General features: G+C 38.4%; 1 protein-coding gene and 1 pseudogene across 1 annotated transcript; one reads left to right on the top strand and one right to left on the bottom strand.

The window, feature by feature from the left end:
- Positions 1–14,312: 14,312 nt before the first annotated feature.
- LOC111879344 (aspartic proteinase 36) lies at positions 14,313–17,114 on the top strand. Its single transcript, XM_023875786.3, has 10 exons — positions 14,313–14,569; positions 14,667–14,796; positions 14,898–15,151; positions 15,264–15,482; positions 15,596–15,761; positions 15,914–15,987; positions 16,250–16,346; positions 16,535–16,601; positions 16,673–16,744; positions 16,835–17,114. Exons 1-10 carry the CDS (start codon positions 14,313–14,315, stop codon positions 17,023–17,025), a joined length of 1,527 nt encoding a protein of 508 aa, XP_023731554.1. The 3' UTR covers positions 17,026–17,114.
- A 2,853-nt stretch (positions 17,115–19,967) lies between these two features.
- Positions 19,968–20,085, bottom strand: LOC111879346 (5S ribosomal RNA; annotated as a pseudogene).
- Between the last annotated feature and the right edge of the window lie 332 nt (positions 20,086–20,417).

Raw genomic sequence — 20,417 nt, 5'->3', positions numbered from 1 at the left:
AGATGTTGCTGCCTTAGGGCAGTTTCGCTTGTAATGTCCGACTTCTCCACAACTGTAGCAGGACTGACTGATACCTGCTCCAGAAGCTTGACTGGTTGATTGAGTTGGTGCTCTGCAGCTTCTCGCGAGGTGACCCTCTTGGCCACAGTTCTTACAAAACTTTGTGCGACAAGGTCCAGGGATATGATGGTGGTAACTGCACCTATTGCACCACGGAAGGATACCGGCATATCCGGTGATAGGTCCTTGGGCTAAGGAACCGATAACCGAAACAGCAGCATGGGTAGTGGCAACATGGATTGCCACTATCTGTTGTTTCTTCGAGGACTCCGGGGAAGACTGGCTCTTCTTCTTCTTCTTCTTCTAAAACTTTCTTTTCTCACCACTCTTCTCCGTCAGCTCAAGAGTGGTGGTCGCTTCCTCTGGGTCATCACTATAGTCGATCAAGGTTTGTGCTAGGCATTTGGTGCTATCACAAGTATCCGGTTTCGCAGCTAAGACGTTCCCTTTGGTTGGCTGGGTTAATCCCTAGATGAACCTCTCAACCTTCTTACTCTCCAGGGTAACCATTCCCGGACAGAGTAATGCCAGGTCATCGAATCTGGATGTGTAGGCGGCGATATCGGAATCTTTCATCTTCAGGTTCTAGAGTTCATGCTCCAGCTTCTGTATTTCACCCCGAGGGCAGTATTTTGCGAATAGAAGTTCCTTCATAACTTCCCAACCCATAACATTTGCTACAGGTAAAGTTAAGGATTTGACTCGGCTGTTCCACCAAGTTATAGCTTTATCGGTGAATGTGCAGGCGGCGAATTTCACCTTGTCAAATTCTGAACATGCACAGATCTCGAAGATAGATTCAATTTTCTCTAGCCACCGAGTTAGAGCAATGACACCCCCTGTGCCATCGAAGAATGTGGGTTTTGCGTTCATAAATTCCTTATAGGAACACTCCTTCCGGTGTCCCTGGCTACCTTCCTGGTTTTAGGGTTGGGGACCCCCTCCTGATCCACCGGGGTTTATGTGAGATAAGGCGGCTGCCACTGCAGCAGCAACAACTATTTGGAACACGACATGATCAATTTGAGGAGGAGGTGGTGGTGGTGGAGGGTTGTTATTCTTTGAGCTGGGTCTTTTCCTAGGAGGAATCTTGATCTAGAAGAGCCAGGAAAGAGAGGATCATAAGTCCTCTAAATTGAACCAAGAGATATGATACAAGGGATATCTCTTTATGACAGATATAGAATTTTCATTAAGCGATAAAGCAGGAAAGAGTTATCAAATCAGATACACTATCGCTAAAGGAATGATCAAGGAACAATGCTTGAATGAGGATTTCTACAACGGATTGACTCGAGAAACACTCCCATAGTATTTCATGATTCGCTGTGACGACGGCTCGTTGTTTTGGGTATTGGGTAAGTTTTAGGTATGCTGCGTACTATAGTCACTCCCAAGCACATGTTGGCCGTGTCTCGAATGAATATAGTTGGCCAGGCTATATTGATCCTAGACACGACTACATAACTCCCCAGGTTTAACCGCAGCGTACAACACCCATTTACTTATGTTTTGTTCTACTTGTAGTTACTACCTTAAACATGAGTTTACTACCTTAAACACGAGTTAACTACATTAAACACAGGTTTACTACCTTAAACACGATTTTACTACCTTAAACACGAGTTTACTACCTTAAACTCGTGTTTGCCCAAGATTCATGGGTTTTGGTAGTTGAAAGTTAAGCATACTAAGTTCTAGACTCATTTCTAAGCCACACAAGGTGTTAAGGGTACTTTAACACCCATTGAATGAGTTTAAGGTCTAAGGAGATGAGTTTACGGTCTAAGAATGTTCTTGGACTGTAAACTCAAGATTGTCCCATTTGTGTAAGTTTTGGTGCATTTCTTGAAGGATTATAGGGTTCTATACTCTCATGGAAGCTTGTTGGAGGTGTTTAGGGGCAAACTAACACCTTAAATTGAGTTTACTCCCTAAGAATAGGTGTTTACGGTCCAAGCATGTGCTTGGGCCGTAAACTCATGCTTATACCCCAAATGATGAGATTAAGGTGTTCTAAGTCCATGCAAACAAGTCCTTAGGTCATATCTAGGTTCCAAATGAGTTTTGGAAGGGTTTTAAGGCTCAAAACCCCTCATAACATGTGTTCATGGCCTAAGGAAGTTCTAGGACCATAAACACATATTTATGGTCCTATTCCTCATATTTTTCACGAATTTGAAGGCCAAAGGTGTTATACTAGGAGCTAGGATAGTTACCTTGACGATTTGGAGCTTGTTTTGGATGATTTTGGCTTGATTTCGATTTCTAGAGAGAGAAATTATAGAGAGAGTAGAGAGAGAGAGAGAGTGGAAAAGCTTCAAATGAGGCTCTCCCAACTTTATATATGCTTAAGGTTTAGGACACGGTGGAATTCTACCCGATACTGCTGATAAGCGGGGCTTTTGGTCGTACCCGATTTAATTGTTTTATAACTTGACAGAATAAATTATTATTTTTCTAAATAATAACTTGTGGAATTTCCACGAGTTTCTAATGTGTATGGACAATTATTAAGTCATAAACAAACTCAAAATGACTTAATTTAGAAACGAAACGGAAAGAATTTAAGACGACGGATTTTTAACGACGGAACGGGTTACGACGATGGGACGAACTTCGGGTTGTCACATTATCCCCCCGTTAGAGGGAATTTCGTCCCGAAATTCAAAGATTAAGATACAGTTCATGAATTGAAAAGAGATATGGATGAACCTACTGTTTTGGATCTTCACGCTCCCAAGTGGAATCGGGTCTCCGCTTGACATTCCAGCGAACCCTCACTATCGGGATGCAGATTTGTTTTGTACGTTTAACCTCTTGATCTATGATTTTGATTGGTTCTACCATGAAGTTCAGACTTTCTTTGGTTTCGGTCTCATCGAAGGGATTACTATGGTTTCGCCGATTAAGTACTTCTTAAGGACACAAACGTGGTATACCGGATGAATGTTGTTAAGTTCTGAGGGTAGTCGGAGTTTGTGGGCTATGGAATCGACCCTAATGAGGATTTCGAAAAGTTCTATGTACTTCGGGATATGCGTTTCAGAATGTAACATACTTTTTCTCTCATCGTTAGCTATCTCGACGATAGACGTTTCGGTTACTAGTTGAGGACTAGGTTTATGAAGAAGTTCGAATGAATAGCTAAAAAATTATCTTTCAGTATGAGAATCGAAAAGGATTACAGGCATAAAGGTTATTGAAGAGGAATATACATGTGGCAACGGTGGGATCGGCGGCTGCCTCACCTTGTCCTATGTTGCCAAATGTTGCTGCCTTAGGGCAGTTTCGCTTGTAATGTCCGACTTCTCCACAACTGTAGCAGGACTGAGCGATACCTGCTCCAGAAGCTTGACTGGTTGATTGAGTTGGTGCTCTGCAGCTTCTCGCGAGGTGACCCTCTTGGCCACAGTTCTTACAAAACTTTGTGCGACAAGGTCCAGGGATACGATGGTGGTAACTGCACCTATTGCACCACGGAAGGATACCGGCATATCCGGTGATAGGTCCTTGGGCTAAGGAACCGATAACCGAAACAGCAGCATGGGTAGTGGCAGCATGGATTGCCACTATCTGTTGTTTCTTCGAGGACTCCGGGGAAGACTAACTCTTCTTCTTCTTCCAAAACTTTCTTTTCTCACCACTCTTCTCCGTCAGCTCAGGAGTGGTGGTCGCTTCCTCTGGGTCATCACTATGGTCGATCAAGGTTTGTGCTAGGCATTTGGTGCTATCACAAGTATCCGGTTTTGCAGCTAAGACGTTCCCTTTGGTTGGCTAGGTTAATCCCTAGATGAACCTCTCAACCTTCTTACTCTCCGGGGTAACCATTCCCGGACAGAGTAATGCCAGGTCATCGAATCTGGATGTGTAGGCGGCGAAATCGGAATCTTTCATCTTCAGGTTCAAGAGTTCATGCTCCAGCTTCTGTATTTCACCCCGAGGGCAGTATTTTGCGAATACAAGTTCCTTCATAACTTCCCAACCCATAACATTTGCTACAGGTAAAGTTAAGGATTTGACTCGGCCGTTCCACAAAGTCAGAGCTTTATCGGTGAATGTGCAGGCGGCGAATTTCACCTTGTCGAATTCTGAACATGCACAGATCTTGAAGATAGATTCAATTTTCTCTAGACACCGAGTTAGAGAAATGACACCCCCTGTGCCGTCGAAGAATGTGGGTTTTGCGTTCATAAAGTCCATATAGGAACACTCCTTCTGGTGTCCCTGGCTATCTTCCTGGTTTTAGGGCTGGGGACCACCTCCTGATCCACCGGGGTTTATGTGAGATAAGGCGGCTGCCACTGCAGCAGCAACAGCTGTTTGGAACACGACATGATCAATTTGAGGAGGAGGTGGTGGTGGTGGAGGGTTGTTATTCTTTGATCTGGGTCTTTTCCTAGGAGGAATCTTGATCTAGAAGAGCCAGGAAAGAGAGGATCATAAGTCCTCTAAATTGAACCAAGAGATATGATACAAGGGATATCTCTTTATGACAGATATAGAATTTTCATTAAGCGATAAAGCAGGAAAGAGTTATCAAATCAGATACACTATCGCTAAAGGAATGATCAAGGAACAATGCTTGAATGAGGATTTCTACAACGGATTGACTCGAGAAACACTCCCATAGTATTTCATGATTCGCTGTGACGACGGCTCGTTGTTTTGGGTATTGGGTAAGTTTTAGGTATGCTGCGTACTATAGTCACTCCCAAGCACATGTTGGCCGTGTCTCGAATGAATATAGTTGGCCAGGCTATATTGATCCTAGACACGACTACATAACTCCCCAGGTTTAACCGCAGCGTACAACACCCATTTACTTATGTTTTGTTCTACTTGTAGTTACTACCTTAAACATGAGTTTACTACCTTAAACACGAGTTAACTACATTAAACACAGGTTTACTACCTTAAACACGATTTTACTACCTTAAACACGAGTTTACTACCTTAAACTCGTGTTTGCCCAAGATTCATGGGTTTTGGTAGTTGAAAGTTAAGCATACTAAGTTCTAGACTCATTTCTAAGCCACACAAGGTGTTAAGGGTACTTTAACACCCATTGAATGAGTTTAAGGTCTAAGGAGATGAGTTTACGGTCTAAGAATGTTCTTGGACTGTAAACTCAAGATTGTCCCATTTGTGTAAGTTTTGGTGCATTTCTTGAAGGATTATAGGGTTCTATACTCTCATGGAAGCTTGTTGGAGGTGTTTAGGGGCAAACTAACACCTTAAATTGAGTTTACTCCCTAAGAATAGGTGTTTACGGTCCAAGCATGTGCTTGGGCCGTAAACTCATGCTTATACCCCAAATGATGAGATTAAGGTGTTCTAAGTCCATGCAAACAAGTCCTTAGGTCATATCTAGGTTCCAAATGAGTTTTGGAAGGGTTTTAAGGCTCAAAACCCCTCATAACATGTGTTCATGGCCTAAGGAAGTTCTAGGACCGTAAACACATATTTATGGTCCTATTCCTCATATTTTTCACGAATTTGAAGGCCAAAGGTGTTATACTAGGAGCTAGGATAGTTACCTTGACGATTTGGAGCTTGTTTTGGATGATTTTGGCTTGATTTCGATTTCTAGAGAGAGAAATTATAGAGAGAGTAGAGAGAGAGAGAGTGGAAAAGCTTCAAATGAGGCTCTCCCAACTTTATATATGCTTAAGGTTTAGGACACGGTGGAATTCTACCCGATACTGCTGATAAGCGGGGCTTTTGGTCGTACCCGATTTAATTGTTTTATAACTTGACAGAATAAATTATTATTTTTCTAAATAATAACTTGTGGAATTTCCACGAGTTTCTAATGTGTATGGACAATTATTAAGTCATAAACAAACTCAAAATGACTTAATTTAGAAACGAAACGGAAAGAATTTAAGACGACGGATTTTTAACGACGGAACGGGTTACGACGATGGGACGAACTTCGGGTTGTCACATTATCCCCCCGTTAGAGGGAATTTCGTCCCGAAATTCAAAGATTAAGATACAGTTCATGAATTGAAAAGAGATATGGATGAACCTACTGTTTTGGATCTTCACGCTCCCAAGTGGAATCGGGTCTCCGCTTGACATTCCAGCGAACCCTCACTATCGGGATGCGGATTTGTTTTGTACGTTTAACCTCTTGATCTATGATTTTGATTGGTTCTACCATGAAGTTCAGACTTTCTTTGGTTTCGGTCTCATCGAAGGGATTACTATGGTTTCGCCGATTAAGTACTTCTTAAGGACACAAACGTGGTATACCGGATGAATGTTGTTAAGTTCTGAGGGTAGTCGGAGTTTGTGGGCTATGGAATCGACCCTAATGAGGATTTCGAAAAGTTCTATGTACTTCGGGATATGCGTTTCAGAACGTAACATACTTTTTCTCTCATCGTTAGCTATCTCGACGATAGACGTTTCGGTTACTAGTTGAGGACTAGGTTTATGAAGAAGTTCGAATGAATAGCTAAAAAATTATCTTTCAGTATGAGAATCGAAAAGGATTACAGGCATAAAGGTTATTGAAGAGGAATATACATGTGGCAACGGTGGGATCGGCGGCTGCCTCACCTTGTCCTATGTTGCCAAATGTTGCTGCCTTAGGGCAGTTTCGCTTGTAATGTCCGACTTCTCCACAACTGTAGCAGGACTGAGCGATACCTGCTCCAGAAGCTTGACTGGTTGATTGAGTTGGTGCTCTGCAGCTTCTCGCGAGGTGACCCTCTTGGCCACAGTTCTTACAAAACTTTGTGCGACAAGGTCCAGGGATACGATGGTGGTAACTGCACCTATTGCACCACGGAAGGATACCGGCATATCCGGTGATAGGTCCTTGGGCTAAGGAACCGATAACCGAAACAGCAGCATGGGTAGTGGCAGCATGGATTGCCACTATCTGTTGTTTCTTCGAGGACTCCGGGGAAGACTGACTCTTCTTCTTCTTCCAAAACTTTCTTTTCTCACCACTCTTCTCCGTCAGCTCAGGAGTGGTGGTCGCTTCCTCTGGGTCATCACTATGGTCGATCAAGGTTTGTGCTAGGCATTTGGTGCTATCACAAGTATCCGGTTTTGCAGCTAAGACGTTCCCTTTGGTTGGCTAGGTTAATCCCTAGATGAACCTCTCAACCTTCTTACTCTCCGGGGTAACCATTCCCGGACAGAGTAATGCCAGGTCATCGAATCTGGATGTGTAGGCGGCGAAATCGGAATCTTTCATCTTCAGGTTCAAGAGTTCATGCTCCAGCTTCTGTATTTCACCCCGAGGGCAGTATTTTGCGAATACAAGTTCCTTCATAACTTCCCAACCCATAACATTTGCTACAGGTAAAGTTAAGGATTTGACTCGGCCGTTCCACAAAGTCAGAGCTTTATCGGTGAATGTGCAGGCGGCGAATTTCACCTTGTCGAATTCTGAACATGCACAGATCTTGAAGATAGATTCAATTTTCTCTAGACACCGAGTTAGAGAAATGACACCCCCTGTGCCGTCGAAGAATGTGGGTTTTGCGTTCATAAAGTCCATATAGGAACACTCCTTCTGGTGTCCCTGGCTATCTTCCTGGTTTTAGGGCTGGGGACCACCTCCTGATCCACCGGGGTTTATGTGAGATAAGGCGGCTGCCACTGCAGCAGCAACAGCTGTTTGGAACACGACATGATCAATTTGAGGAGGAGGTGGTGGTGGTGGAGGGTTGTTATTCTTTGATCTGGGTCTTTTCCTAGGAGGAATCTTGATCTAGAAGAGCCAGGAAAGAGAGGATCATAAGTCCTCTAAATTGAACCAAGAGATATGATACAAGGGATATCTCTTTATGACAGATATAGAATTTTCATTAAGCGATAAAGCAGGAAAGAGTTATCAAATCAGATACACTATCGCTAAAGGAATGATCAAGGAACAATGCTTCAATGAGGATTTCTACAACAGATTGACTCGAGAAATACTCCCATAGTATTTAATGATTCGCTGTGACGACGGCTCGTTGTTTTGGGTATTAGGTAAGTTTTAGGTATGCTGCGTACTACAGTCACTCCCAAGAACATGTTGGCCGTGTCTCGAATGAATATAGTTGGCCAGGCTATATTGATCCTAGACACGACTACATAACTGCCCAGGTTTAACCGCAGCGTACAACACCCATTTACTTATGTTTTGTTCTACTTGTAGTTACTACCTTAAACATGAGTTTACTACCTTAAACACGAGTTAACTACCTTAAACACGGGTTTACTACCTTAAACACGAGTTTACTACCTTAAACATGAGTTTACTACCTTAAACTCATGTTTGCCCAAGATTCATGGGTTGTGGTAGTTGAAAGTTAAGCATACTAAGTTCTAGATCCATTTCTAAGCCATACAAGGTGTTAAGGGCACTTTAACACCCATTGAATGAGTTTAAGGTCTAAGGAGATGAGTTTACGGTCTAAGAATGTTCTTGGACCATAAACTCAAGATTGTCCCATTTGTGTAAGTTTTGGTGCATTTCTTGAAGGATTATAGGGTTCTATACTCTCATGGAAGCTTATTGGAGGTGTTTAGGGGCAAACTGACACCTTAAATTGAGTTTACTCCCTAATAATAGGTGTTTACGGTCCAAGCATGTGCTTGGGCCGTAAACTCATGCTTATACCCCAAATGATGAGATTAAGGTGTTCTAAGTCCATGCAAACAAGTCCTTAGGTCATATCTAGGTTCCAAATGAGTTTTGGAAGGGTTTTAAGGCTCAAAACCCCTCATAACATGTGTTCACGGCCTAAGGAAGTTCTAGGACCGTAAACACATGTTTATGGTCCTATTCCTCATATTTTTCACGAATTTGAAGGCCAAAGGTGTTATACTAGGAGCTAGGATAGTTACCTTGACGATTTGGAGCTTGTTTTGGATGATTTTGGCTTGATTTCGATTTCTAGAGAGAGAAATTATAGAGAGAGAGTAGAGAGAGAGTGGAAAAGCTTCAAATGAGGCTCTCCCAACTTTATATATGCTCAAGGTTTAGGACACGGTGGAATTCTACCCGATACTGCTGATAAGCGGGGCTTTTGGTCGTACCCGATTTAATTGTTTTATAACTTGACGGAATAAATTATTATTTTTCTAAATAATAACTTGGGGAATTTCCACGAGTTTCTAATGCGTTTGGAAAATTATTAAGTAATAAACAAACTCAAAATGACTTAATTTAGAAACGAAATGGAAATAATTTTAGACGACGAATTTTTAACGACGGAACGGGTTACGACGATGTGACGAACTTCGGGTTGTCACAGAAACTGATGTTGCTTCTGGATCTAGTCCTTCTCCCTTGATCCTTCTTCCTTCCAACTCTTCTACTAGATACACAATGTACCAAAAATCCTCAAAGTCACTAAGAAAGCTTAAGTTTGCCAAAAGGGAACTAGGGTTTCGAAAGTAATGCTCTGGAGGTGATGGGGGTTGGACCTGAAGCTCATAATGTTGTTTAAATAGGGTGCATACCCTTTAATTAGGGTTTCATCCAGACTGGCCTACTCGTCGAGTCCCAGAGTGGACTCGGCGAGTAGATTACTTAAACTCGCGTCCCAACCTCGCATCTACTCGACGAGTTAGGGCTGCCACTCGTCGAGTCAAAATACAAATGGTATAAACGAAGATTAAATACGTACTAGAAACGGGGCGTTACACCCTTCCAAGCAAACCAAAGTTAAACCAAGAGCTCACGTATTAGCCATTACAAATCAAGTAGATGAAACGTCTAACGTTTTGGTGCTCATACAAACTAACGATCCGTCTGACAATAAGTTGCTAGAAGAAGTCGAAACAATTAATTTCTCTACCTAGATACTACGCCGCGGTGAACATAGTATTATGGCGCAGTTAGCACTTTAGAATTCCAAACCTCTAAATGTAAAACCGTATCCACCAATACTCGATATCCTGGAAGAAATAAACAATTTCAACAAGAACAAGAGCATAAGAACTTCAATGAAAAATTCAAATCAATTTCGATCAATATGCCATTTATGGATGCACTTCCTCAAATGTCTAAATATGCAATATTTCTAAAAGATCTCTTAGAAATCAAATGGAGCTAGAGCAAGTATCGAAAGTTGTTATTAACGAGCAGTGTTCGACAAAGGTTATACATAATATTCCGACCAATATGAGAGATTCGGGCATCCTTACGGTTCGTTGTGAGTTTGGAAATTCTACTAAGACAAACATATTAGCCAATTATGGTGCTAATTTAAATTTGATGCGACCTCATTTAACAATAAGTCTGATCTCCGATGATCTCCCATAACCAAAGCCAACAAGGATGGTATTTACATGGCCAACCGACCACATAACCAGAGGCGGAGCTACTAAGGGGCCAGGGGAGGCCATGGCCCCCCTGATTTTTGACTTCCTAAATACTTGTAGTATATATAAAATATAGATATTATTTCTTGACAAACTTTTTGGCCCCCCATTAACGTATTAACGTATGTATATATGTAATTTTATAAAGTTATCTACATCTTAATTAAATCTATAAGACAAAAAAAGTCAATCTTATATGATATTTCATATGAAGCCTAACAAATTAGGAAAACAGATTGATAACTAACAGATTCCATCGGAAATTTTGGAACAATAAAATCAATTATAACAAAATTAGGATTCTAATAAACTAGGAAATAAAAATTCTATAAAACTATCTGAAAATTATTCTACTATACAGTCTATTAACTCGATTCTTTAAGAAGATACAAAACCCTAGACTAAAATTGTTGCTCACCGGAAAACATTTCACCACCGGAGTGCTAATCTCCACCGGCCTTGCCGCCAGAAAACACGACCTGTAAATCCGAGGAGAAACCTCTGTCAGTCCGTCGCCGGTGCGTTTTCCATAACCCCCTTCTGTTGTCGGGGATCTCCATCTCTCTACTACACTGGACTTGTAAATCCGACATTAAGACATTGAATGACCTGCAAATCCTAGGAGAAGCATCCGACAGTCCTTCAATGGTGTATTTTTTGCAACTCCCTTTCTCTTGTCGGTGCTCTCCATCTCTCTACAATGTCGGTTGCCGGATCTAGACTTGTAAGCTCCTCCATCTGATATTTCTTTCTCTATCTATCGTTCACTCCTTTCTCTCACTAAAGTAGGTTGAATTTTTGTTTTTGAAAGATTAAAAGGCTGCCATATTAAAAAATACTTTTAATGCTATTTTAATGTGTGGTAGTTCCAAAATTCATTGATGTTACTTGATCATATTATTTGTAAATTGTCATTAAGGTATAATTGCAAATTTTATAAAACATATTTCAGTAAAACTAAAATAATTATTTGAATCAATATATAATCATAAATTGTTGTTTTAATTTGCTATTTTGTTAACTAATTATGTTACGTAGTGTATATCAAAATGAAAAAACAAATGGATAAAAAAAGCATGAAATTCTTTTCAAGTGCCCAAAAAGTCACCTAACTATTGCTTTGGATACTAATACCTCTATACCTAGTATTTGTTGAGAACCAATAAATAGTAATGATAAAATTATTTCACATGAACTTAATTTCTTTTTTGAAATTTGTATATGACATAGCTTTGAACAAAATTCAACTAAATTAAAACGTGTTATATGTTGAGTTTCGGCCCCTCCAGTTAAAATGTTTATGTTCCGCCCCTGCACATAACCTTTTAATAATTAAGATTGTGGGGTGTCCGTCTTTTTTTTACCGCCGGTATGCCTATGTGACACCGCCCCCTTCCTTTTGTTTAGTCGGTGGTGGATATTCACCAATGGCAAAAATCAATTTTTATGGGGTCTTTGTGGGTTTTACCGACCGCACTTTAATCTACCACACCCTCACATTTTTTAGAAATAGCAAAAATTGCAAAAATATTCCTTTCAACTGAGGTGGCCATCGGTAAAAAAAAAAATTATGACACCCCATAACCTTATACAACAAATGCTTAAACATAACACTATTAGCCACGTCCTAAGACCAATTGTTAAATAAAGATACGACTTATTGGAAAAAGTAATAAGAATTATAAACACTAAAATAAATCATCGGGAAACTTTTAGAGCACATGGATTAACTAATGTCTTTATACACTTCAAATATGATAGGAACTCATCTATTTTAAGAAAGATTATAATTTGATACCTTAAAGTTGAGCGAGAGGAATTTGTTTCTAATCAAACACATACATAGGGAATCATAAGCTCTAAAGAGATTATCAACTGTGAACATTAGACATTTGCACAGAAAATAATTGGAGATCTGCAGGCTTGGAGCAACAAAGAAGGAAGAAGGAAGAAGGAATACATAGGATATTTCTCTCTCTTTAATTTCTTCAAATTTAAATAAGGCCATAACTGTCCTTTTACTCCAAAACATTTAGTGGTTTGATTCCTTTTTTATCACGTGTCCTGATATTTATAGAAACATATTTATAGAAAAAGGGAGTGATATTGCCAGGTATTTTTTTATATTTCCACTAAAATAAATAGAGATTTACAATTATGCGCCTATTCAATTAAAAGAGAGCGACTTTATTTTGTTTAAAAAAGACACACCAACACAGAAGCAGAAAACACAGGTGAATAAGAATTTGATCTAACATCTCTAAATTGATTTTTTTAAAGAAAAAGGTGACGACACTGTTCTTCCGTGTATAAGAAATATCGGCATTGTTCTCTAAATTGATTTTTTTTTTTTAAGAAACGCACAGAAAGATCTGTTCCATCAAAACCAGTGTTGAGAATTTGGTGTTCATGGGAAGCTGATATTCAACACGCGGATATTCTGTAAGTATCTCTCACCAATTTTCTCGTCTTTTCCCGTAATTGTGACTTGTTGTTTTAACCTTTTTTTTTTCATGAATTTGAAGCTGATTTTTGCATCTATGAAGTGGGGGTGGCTAGATTTTTGTTGAATTGGAGAGATGTTAGATCAAAACGTCTTGTTTCAGATGATCAGGTTACTTCCTCATGTGCTTACAGACTATATCTGCATGGAAACCCAATCTTGTTGATGCTTGTTGTGTTTCTTGGTTGTGTCTATTTTACATATCACCTCGATTTATGTAACCCCTCTCACTCCCTGCTATGTTTGTGTACATGAATGGAATAAAATAAGAAGCTCCACCAGCATCATCCACCATGTTCACCATCGGATGGTGGTGGCCGAGGAGGCAACACCAAATGAAAAAGAATTAATTGTAGGTTTGTTGAGTGTGGTTTGGAGTTTTCAGGTGTTTGGGTTTTTTGAAAAAAAAAAGATTAATATTTCTCTCTTAAGTTAACAGGGGCATAATTGTCAATCTTAATAGACTTTCAGTGGAGTCATCAAAAAGTACGGTGGCAATATCATCACCCATTCATTTTCTCTATAATAATAAAAACTAATTTCTTATCCTCTTGGTAACTAGCCCTCATACAGTCATACCTCAATTACTTTTTTTTTTTTTTTTTTTTTTTTTTTTTTTTTTTTTTTTATGTTAAAGAAACAAATCACGTATAACAGTAGCATTGTTTTTATGGTAAATTTTTGTGGTAAATTTTTGTGGCTTTATTGCTTGTCACATTATCTTGTTATTAGTATAGTTTAGTTTTTTTATTTTTATTTTTATTTATTTATTTATTTATTTATTTTATTAAACAGTAGCATTGTTTTTAGAACAAAATAAAATACGACCGGATTTTGGGCAAACTATAGTGCATGTTATGGTTTTGCCCTAAATTAAACTCAAATTTACGGGGTCTTTTATTTGTACACCCGGTCCCAATCATGTTTAGACCGCCCCTGATACCATAAAGAAACCATAGAATGCTTTAAAAGTGATGATTAAAAGGTCACATTGGCAAGTTTTGGAGCAATATGTCATGACTAAATAACTAGCATTCGTTACATGCTTGGTCGTTAAGTTATCTTAGGTCTTAAGTATTTCTATAATTTATATATACGTGTAACATTTTTAGTAAATTCAAATACTTAATATAAATATGTGTTACGTTTTTAGTAAATGTAAGAGTGATATATGGAAAAAAGTGAAGTAAATAATGTAGCAATAGTTTTTGTTTAAAGTAGTTGAGTAGTCTATGTGTTTATTTCCTTATAACCACCAATGCATGCATGTTGTTCTAAACCTGTAAGTTAAACCACTGATGAGCGATCACTTCGGTAACTTATTTTAAAAATTACAGGGAATATCCCTACGAAGTTATTTGTCAGATACTTTGATACAAAGGAAGAATAGAAAGAAGACAGATAAGAAATGTCGACGGTTTATATTACTGCCAGAAATGCGGTTATTTCAACATTACTAGGCGTCGTTGTGTTGCTGCAGGCGGTTTCTGGGTTTCCGGCGATTCTCACTCTGGAAAGAGCTTTTTCGGTGAAGCATAGAATTAAGTTGAGTGAACTTAGATATAGAGACATTTTGAGACACGGTAGGATGTTACTGAAGGATACCTCTCCAAAAGGGGTTATTGGGTTTGTTGCTGAAGGAAGTTATGATCTTCGTGTTGCTGGGTACACGAACTTCCTTTAACTTTGGTTTTTCATTTTAAAATTTCTGGAATTACAGATTTATGATCATCATTGGGTGAACTTGAACTTCTTCTTGTAGGTTGTATTACACAAAAGTAAAACTGGGAACTCCTTCAAAAGACTATTATTTACAAATTGACACCGGAAGTGACGTGTCATGGGTTAGTTGCAGACCGTGCAATGATTGCCCAACATCAAGTGGATTTAACGTAAGCTCATCGTTTCTTATATTTCGTTTTTTATAAGATGTGACTTTTGTGAATTAACTAGTATTTGTACAATGTACATGATTTTTTCTTTTATTGAACAGATTCCTATTACATTGTATGACCCTTCAAGCTCATCAACATCTTCTCCAATCTCATGTTCAGACCAAAGATGTCCTCAAGCGAGTCAAACGTATGATTCTAGCTCATGTTTGAATAATCATTGCACTTACACAATTCAATATGGAGATGATAGTGCAACATCTGGTCATTATGTATCTGACTTGATGCATTTTAAGATTATTGTTAGTGGTACCGAAACAGAATTATCAAATACTTCAGCTTCAATTGTATTTGGGTAAGCTATCATTTTTTTTATAGAATTCCCTTTCGCTTCCTGCTTTTCCAGAGTGACCGAACCATTTCACTCTCTTTAAATAAGACCGTTGATATTTTGAATTATGCAACAGTTGTGGCACAATTGAATCGGGGGTCTTAACCACACCTGATAGCGCACTTGATGGGATTTTGGGATTAGGTCAGCAAGGTAGGTCTATCATATCCCAACTTTCTTCGCAAGGGATTACTCCTAATTCCTTCGCACATTGTCTTGCTGATGGAGGTGGGCTTTTGGTTATTGGTCAACCAATGGTGCCATATATAGTATTTACTCCATTTGTTAAATCACAGTAAGTTTTCTTTCTGCATTAAGTTAAAAGGAATCCTTTATATATCTTTTACCATTGAGTCCATTAAGTCAAAAGAAAAACTATCTCTAATTTCATTCTATGTACGTTTGCAGGGGGTATTATAGTATAAATTTGCAAAGTATTTCGGTCAATGATAAAATGTTGTCAATTGATCCATCGGTATTTGCAATAAATGATGATAAAGCAGGAACAATTGTTGATTCAGGAACAACTTTGGCATACCTCACGGAAGAGGCTTACACCCCTTTTGTAGATGCAGTAAGTACGATATTATAATTCTATCAACAAAACTTTATAAAATTACATTTTTGTTTGTTAATGTGACATCGTTGAAGGCATTTAAGATGCTTGACTAATGGGCAAACATATTTTTTGTAATCTAAATGTCGGTATTACTTCTGTTGATGCAGATCACAAAGTCGGTTTCACTGTCCGTACAACCACATACATCAAACGGAAATACTTGCTATTCAATTACTTCAAGGTTTACAACCTAAAAAATATTTTGTAGTTAAATTGAGACTTATATTCCTTCCTTTTTTGTCCTTACTAGTTAAATGTCCATTGGTTCATGTTTAGTTCTCTACAACGGTTTTAGACTTCAAATGCTACAAAATGTCATACGTATACCCTTAAATTTCTAATCTAGTTTTTGAGAGTAAATGAGTGTTAATCCTTAGTTGCATCATTTGATTTGATAAATGCTTTTATTTTTTTTTATTAATTACCTTTTATCATTATTTCAGTGTATCTAATATATTTCCCATCGTAAGTTTGAACTTTGTCGGGGGTGCTTCAATGCATTTAAGACCTCAAGACTACCTTTCTCACCAAAGCTCCAAGGTATGTTATATGACATTATGTTAAACCCGTATTTGATAAGTTGGACAAGATAAAGCAAAACTAGTTGTATTGTGTTTGATGTGATGGGGGTTGGGACCTATATCATTGTGGCAAAAATAGTCCTAGATAGCTTGTGTAAAAAATGCAGCCTAATTGAATTATATTTACTTGAATCTTGATTACAATAGAGTGGGGCTGAGGTGTGGTGCATGGGCTTTCAGAGGAGTCACCAGAAAGGAATCACTATTTTAGGAGGTATAAATTATAAATTGACACTGCATTATTTTTATTTTCATTTTTTCACTCTGTTATTGGTTATTGATCAGACCTTGTTCTTAAGGACAAGTTTATTGTTTATGATTTGGATGCTCAACGGATCGGATGGGCACGTTATGATTGTGAGTTTATATATTAAAGAAATGAATAAGTTCTATTTAATAGACATGAAAAAAAATATTAAATTATGTTGTTGTTCAATATGTTGTTAGGTTTTTCAATTGTACAAGTCTCCTCCAACTCAAGTAGCAGTAGCGGTGAAGCTGTAACCCCCAGTCAGATTAGTGGTGGCAGATCATTGGGGATTAGAAGTCAACAACAAATTCCGGTCATTGTTATTTCCTCCATAATATACCTGACTATGATGTTTATTGGTTTTCAAGCTACTAGAATGTCCCTTTAATTTAATATGTATGTTTTTATTTTAGAAGCTAGTGGATATGAAATAACATTGTACTTGAATTCATAAAAGCAAATACATGTTCATGTGAATGAAAAGTCCAACCATTACTTGATTCCTAAATTGTAGGGTGTAAATGATCATCCACTTTGTTGGTATTATCACTTATTTAGATGTGGTAGAGGATGCGCTTTTCATGTTTCGCATGCAACTTGATATACTGTAAAATATACGTAAACTTGACACTTTATGTAACTATTACACATCACGATGCTGCAATGGCATGCCCTCAAGGTATACCACTTTTTCACTATTTCCAACATGTACAACTAATGTGATTGATATCTATAACAATACTCCTTGTAGAATCTTGCACGCCAAAAATATTGTTGCAAATGTTTGTTTCATCGCATGTTAAATATTTGTTCATTCTCTTATGAAGCATCATTTTTTCATAAGTGTTTAGTGCAACCAATATGGTTCTTGCATAATGATATTTTCATTGTTTTCATTTAACGCTAAAAAAAGTAGTTATTTATTTTTTGGTAACAATTATATAGGTATATATGTTTGTTTACCTCCATGGTCCTGCGCTGAGCATACATGCTTTGTATGGTTTCACAGATAACCTTAATGAGCAAAGTTATCAGTAATTCTCGTGCAACGGTCGTTAATTTGATTTCATCATGAATATCATTATTTATTATATTCTGGGTTTTACGGAATAAAGCCTTGCCCATTTTACGTGACCAATATTGTTAAGCCGGACTCGTGTATTACCTCTGCTAGAATCTCGATAGCACAATAATGTCCACCAAAATTTACATCAAAATCAAATATTATATAGGATTCACATATCTACTTAATCAAACATTCCATTATGACTGTACGACCAAGCCTAGTCTATAAATTCTTATACAAATTTTGATAACAATACCCTCGGTAGGAATTCGTGAAGACATGAGTGAGGGAAATATCTATGAAGGAATATATTTTGTTTATGAAGGCAACTTACCTAACATACCTACACTACTAAAAAAATGCTAAAAGGACCCGGTTAAATACTATAAAGAACCCGGCTCTTTTATGGGGTGCATCTTATAAGTAAAATCGAATAGAGCCCGCCTTTTAAAACTGGGACTTATTAAGCTAATACAACCCGGTTCGCATGCATACAACCGGGTTTTATCATGCAAGTCAGAGGTAAATCTTGTTTGATCATATAGCCCATTTTTTATTTATGCAATCGGGTCTTTTCAGCGACTGTTTTATATTTTTTTCTGTTAAATCTACAAACCCAATACCAAGTCAGTTACTCTTTACAATTGTTACATTTCAATTTTTGCACTTAATATATCCAAATAACGAAATCCTTTAATTAATTTCCAAAGGATTTTTACATATTTAAATCCACTAACACTAGGATCCAACCTTAACAACATGTTCACATATTGACGGATTTTGACACCAATCTCATTGCCACACCCCACTTCCCACAATCATGGATTTGTTCATGTTGCACACTTGAATCACCCCAAGATATACAAGCCGCTCAAACTAGATGCGCACCTGAAGACTTGTATGCTTCTTGTTGATAAATGTCCATCCAGCTTATCAACACCTACCAAGAGAAAACAGAGCATATTTAAGCAAATTGTGAATGAAAATGGGGTTTTACACAAACCAAAAATATCAAAAATACATACAATATTGCAACCCTTAGTCTCTTAGTCTTTGAATATGATCATCTTGGGCACATGTACATCACTCCCCAACTATTTATCATATTCAACATAATATCAGTAATCACTAAAGAAAAAGGACCAATCAGATTATTACAATTTTTCGATAGTCATAATCAATGTTAGCAACCTCAAATAAAGTATTTATCATATTCAACATAATATCAGTCATCAATGTTCAGAGGGTGTAAGCACCTGTAAACATGTAAACATATAGCATTTTCTATTTTTTTTTTGGTAATCCTTACCATTGCATTGATTAGGAAAACAAATCAAACCCAAATAAAGTATATTAAAGCAATTTGCACAATTGTAAGAATAAATAACGAAACAAAATACCACTTGAGAAAAAAATGTTTAAAAAAATTATAAGAACACAATAAAAATTGCATATACACAATAAAAAATAAAGTAAGAGCCTTTTTTGGTTTAAATCCTTTGGAAGCATAATTGTGAATAAATAACGATTGAGTACTTTTAAAACACATTGTAATCCAATTATATGCCGAGTTGTAGGCGTGAAATTTATTGCAGTAGGAACCCTAAAATGTCTACAATGTCGACAAAGGTTATACTGTAACGACCCAATTTTGACGTTTAAAAATTTCATTTTAAATCAATACTTTGGAAAGTATTTGTAAATAAAACATTGTCTGATCAAATCATTCCACAATCATATATCGTGTTTGAAAACCAAAATACGAAATCAACTAAATATTAGAGTACAAATCCCAGAACAATCTCGTAAGGCGGAAACAGTGTATGTGTATGATGTATCGCTACCGCGCCAGCTCCTTCCCCTTCGACGAAGAGGTACATGAAACCAAAACTGAAAAATGTAAGCACGAAGCTTAGTGAGTTCCCCCAACATACCACATACCATACAATCATATAACCTACAGTACAATCATATATCATACCATACTTGTCAGGCATTTCTGGGGTGCCCGACCTACCCGGTACGGCCATTCTAGGGTGCCGACCTACCCGTGCGGCCATTAGTGAGTTCCCCCAACATACCACATACCATACAATCATATAACCTACAGTACAATCATATATCATACCATACTTGTCAGGCATTTCTGGGGTGCCCGACCTACCCGGTACGGCCATTCTAGGGTGCCGACCTACCCGTGCGGCCATTCAGGGGTGCCGTGTAACATCCCCCTCTGGCACGTATCACAATATTGTCCGCTTTGGGCCACTCGGCACGAGGACTTCCCAGGGGGTCACCCATCCTGGTACTACCCCCGCCCGAGCACGCTTAACTGCAGAGTTCTTATGGGATCTGCTGCCCTCACGGCTTTAAAACGTGTTGTGACAAGGAAGGTATCCACACCCCTTATAAGGAGATGTTTCGTTCTCCTTCCAAGCCGATGTAGGATCAGGTGCAACCAACCTTCACCCCCCATTATAGGGTTCGACGTCCCTGTCGAACACATCGACCCGTGCCCTAGCTCTGATACCATTTGTAACATCCCCCTCTGGCACGTATCACAATATTGTCCGCTTTGGGGCACTCGGCACGAGGACTTCCCAGGGGGTCACCCATCCTGGTACTACCCCCGCCCGAGCACGCTTAACTGCAGAGTTCTTATGGGATCTGCTGCCCTCACGGCTTTAAAACACGTTGTGACAAGGAAGGTATCC

The sequence above is a fragment of the Lactuca sativa genome, chromosome 1 (genome assembly GCF_002870075.4).
Source record: "Lactuca sativa cultivar Salinas chromosome 1, Lsat_Salinas_v11, whole genome shotgun sequence".
In the NCBI taxonomy this organism is placed as follows: Eukaryota; Viridiplantae; Streptophyta; class Magnoliopsida; order Asterales; family Asteraceae; genus Lactuca; species Lactuca sativa.
The sequence above is the reverse complement of the archived record's forward strand: the minus strand, read 5'-3'. Positions and strand labels throughout refer to the sequence as shown.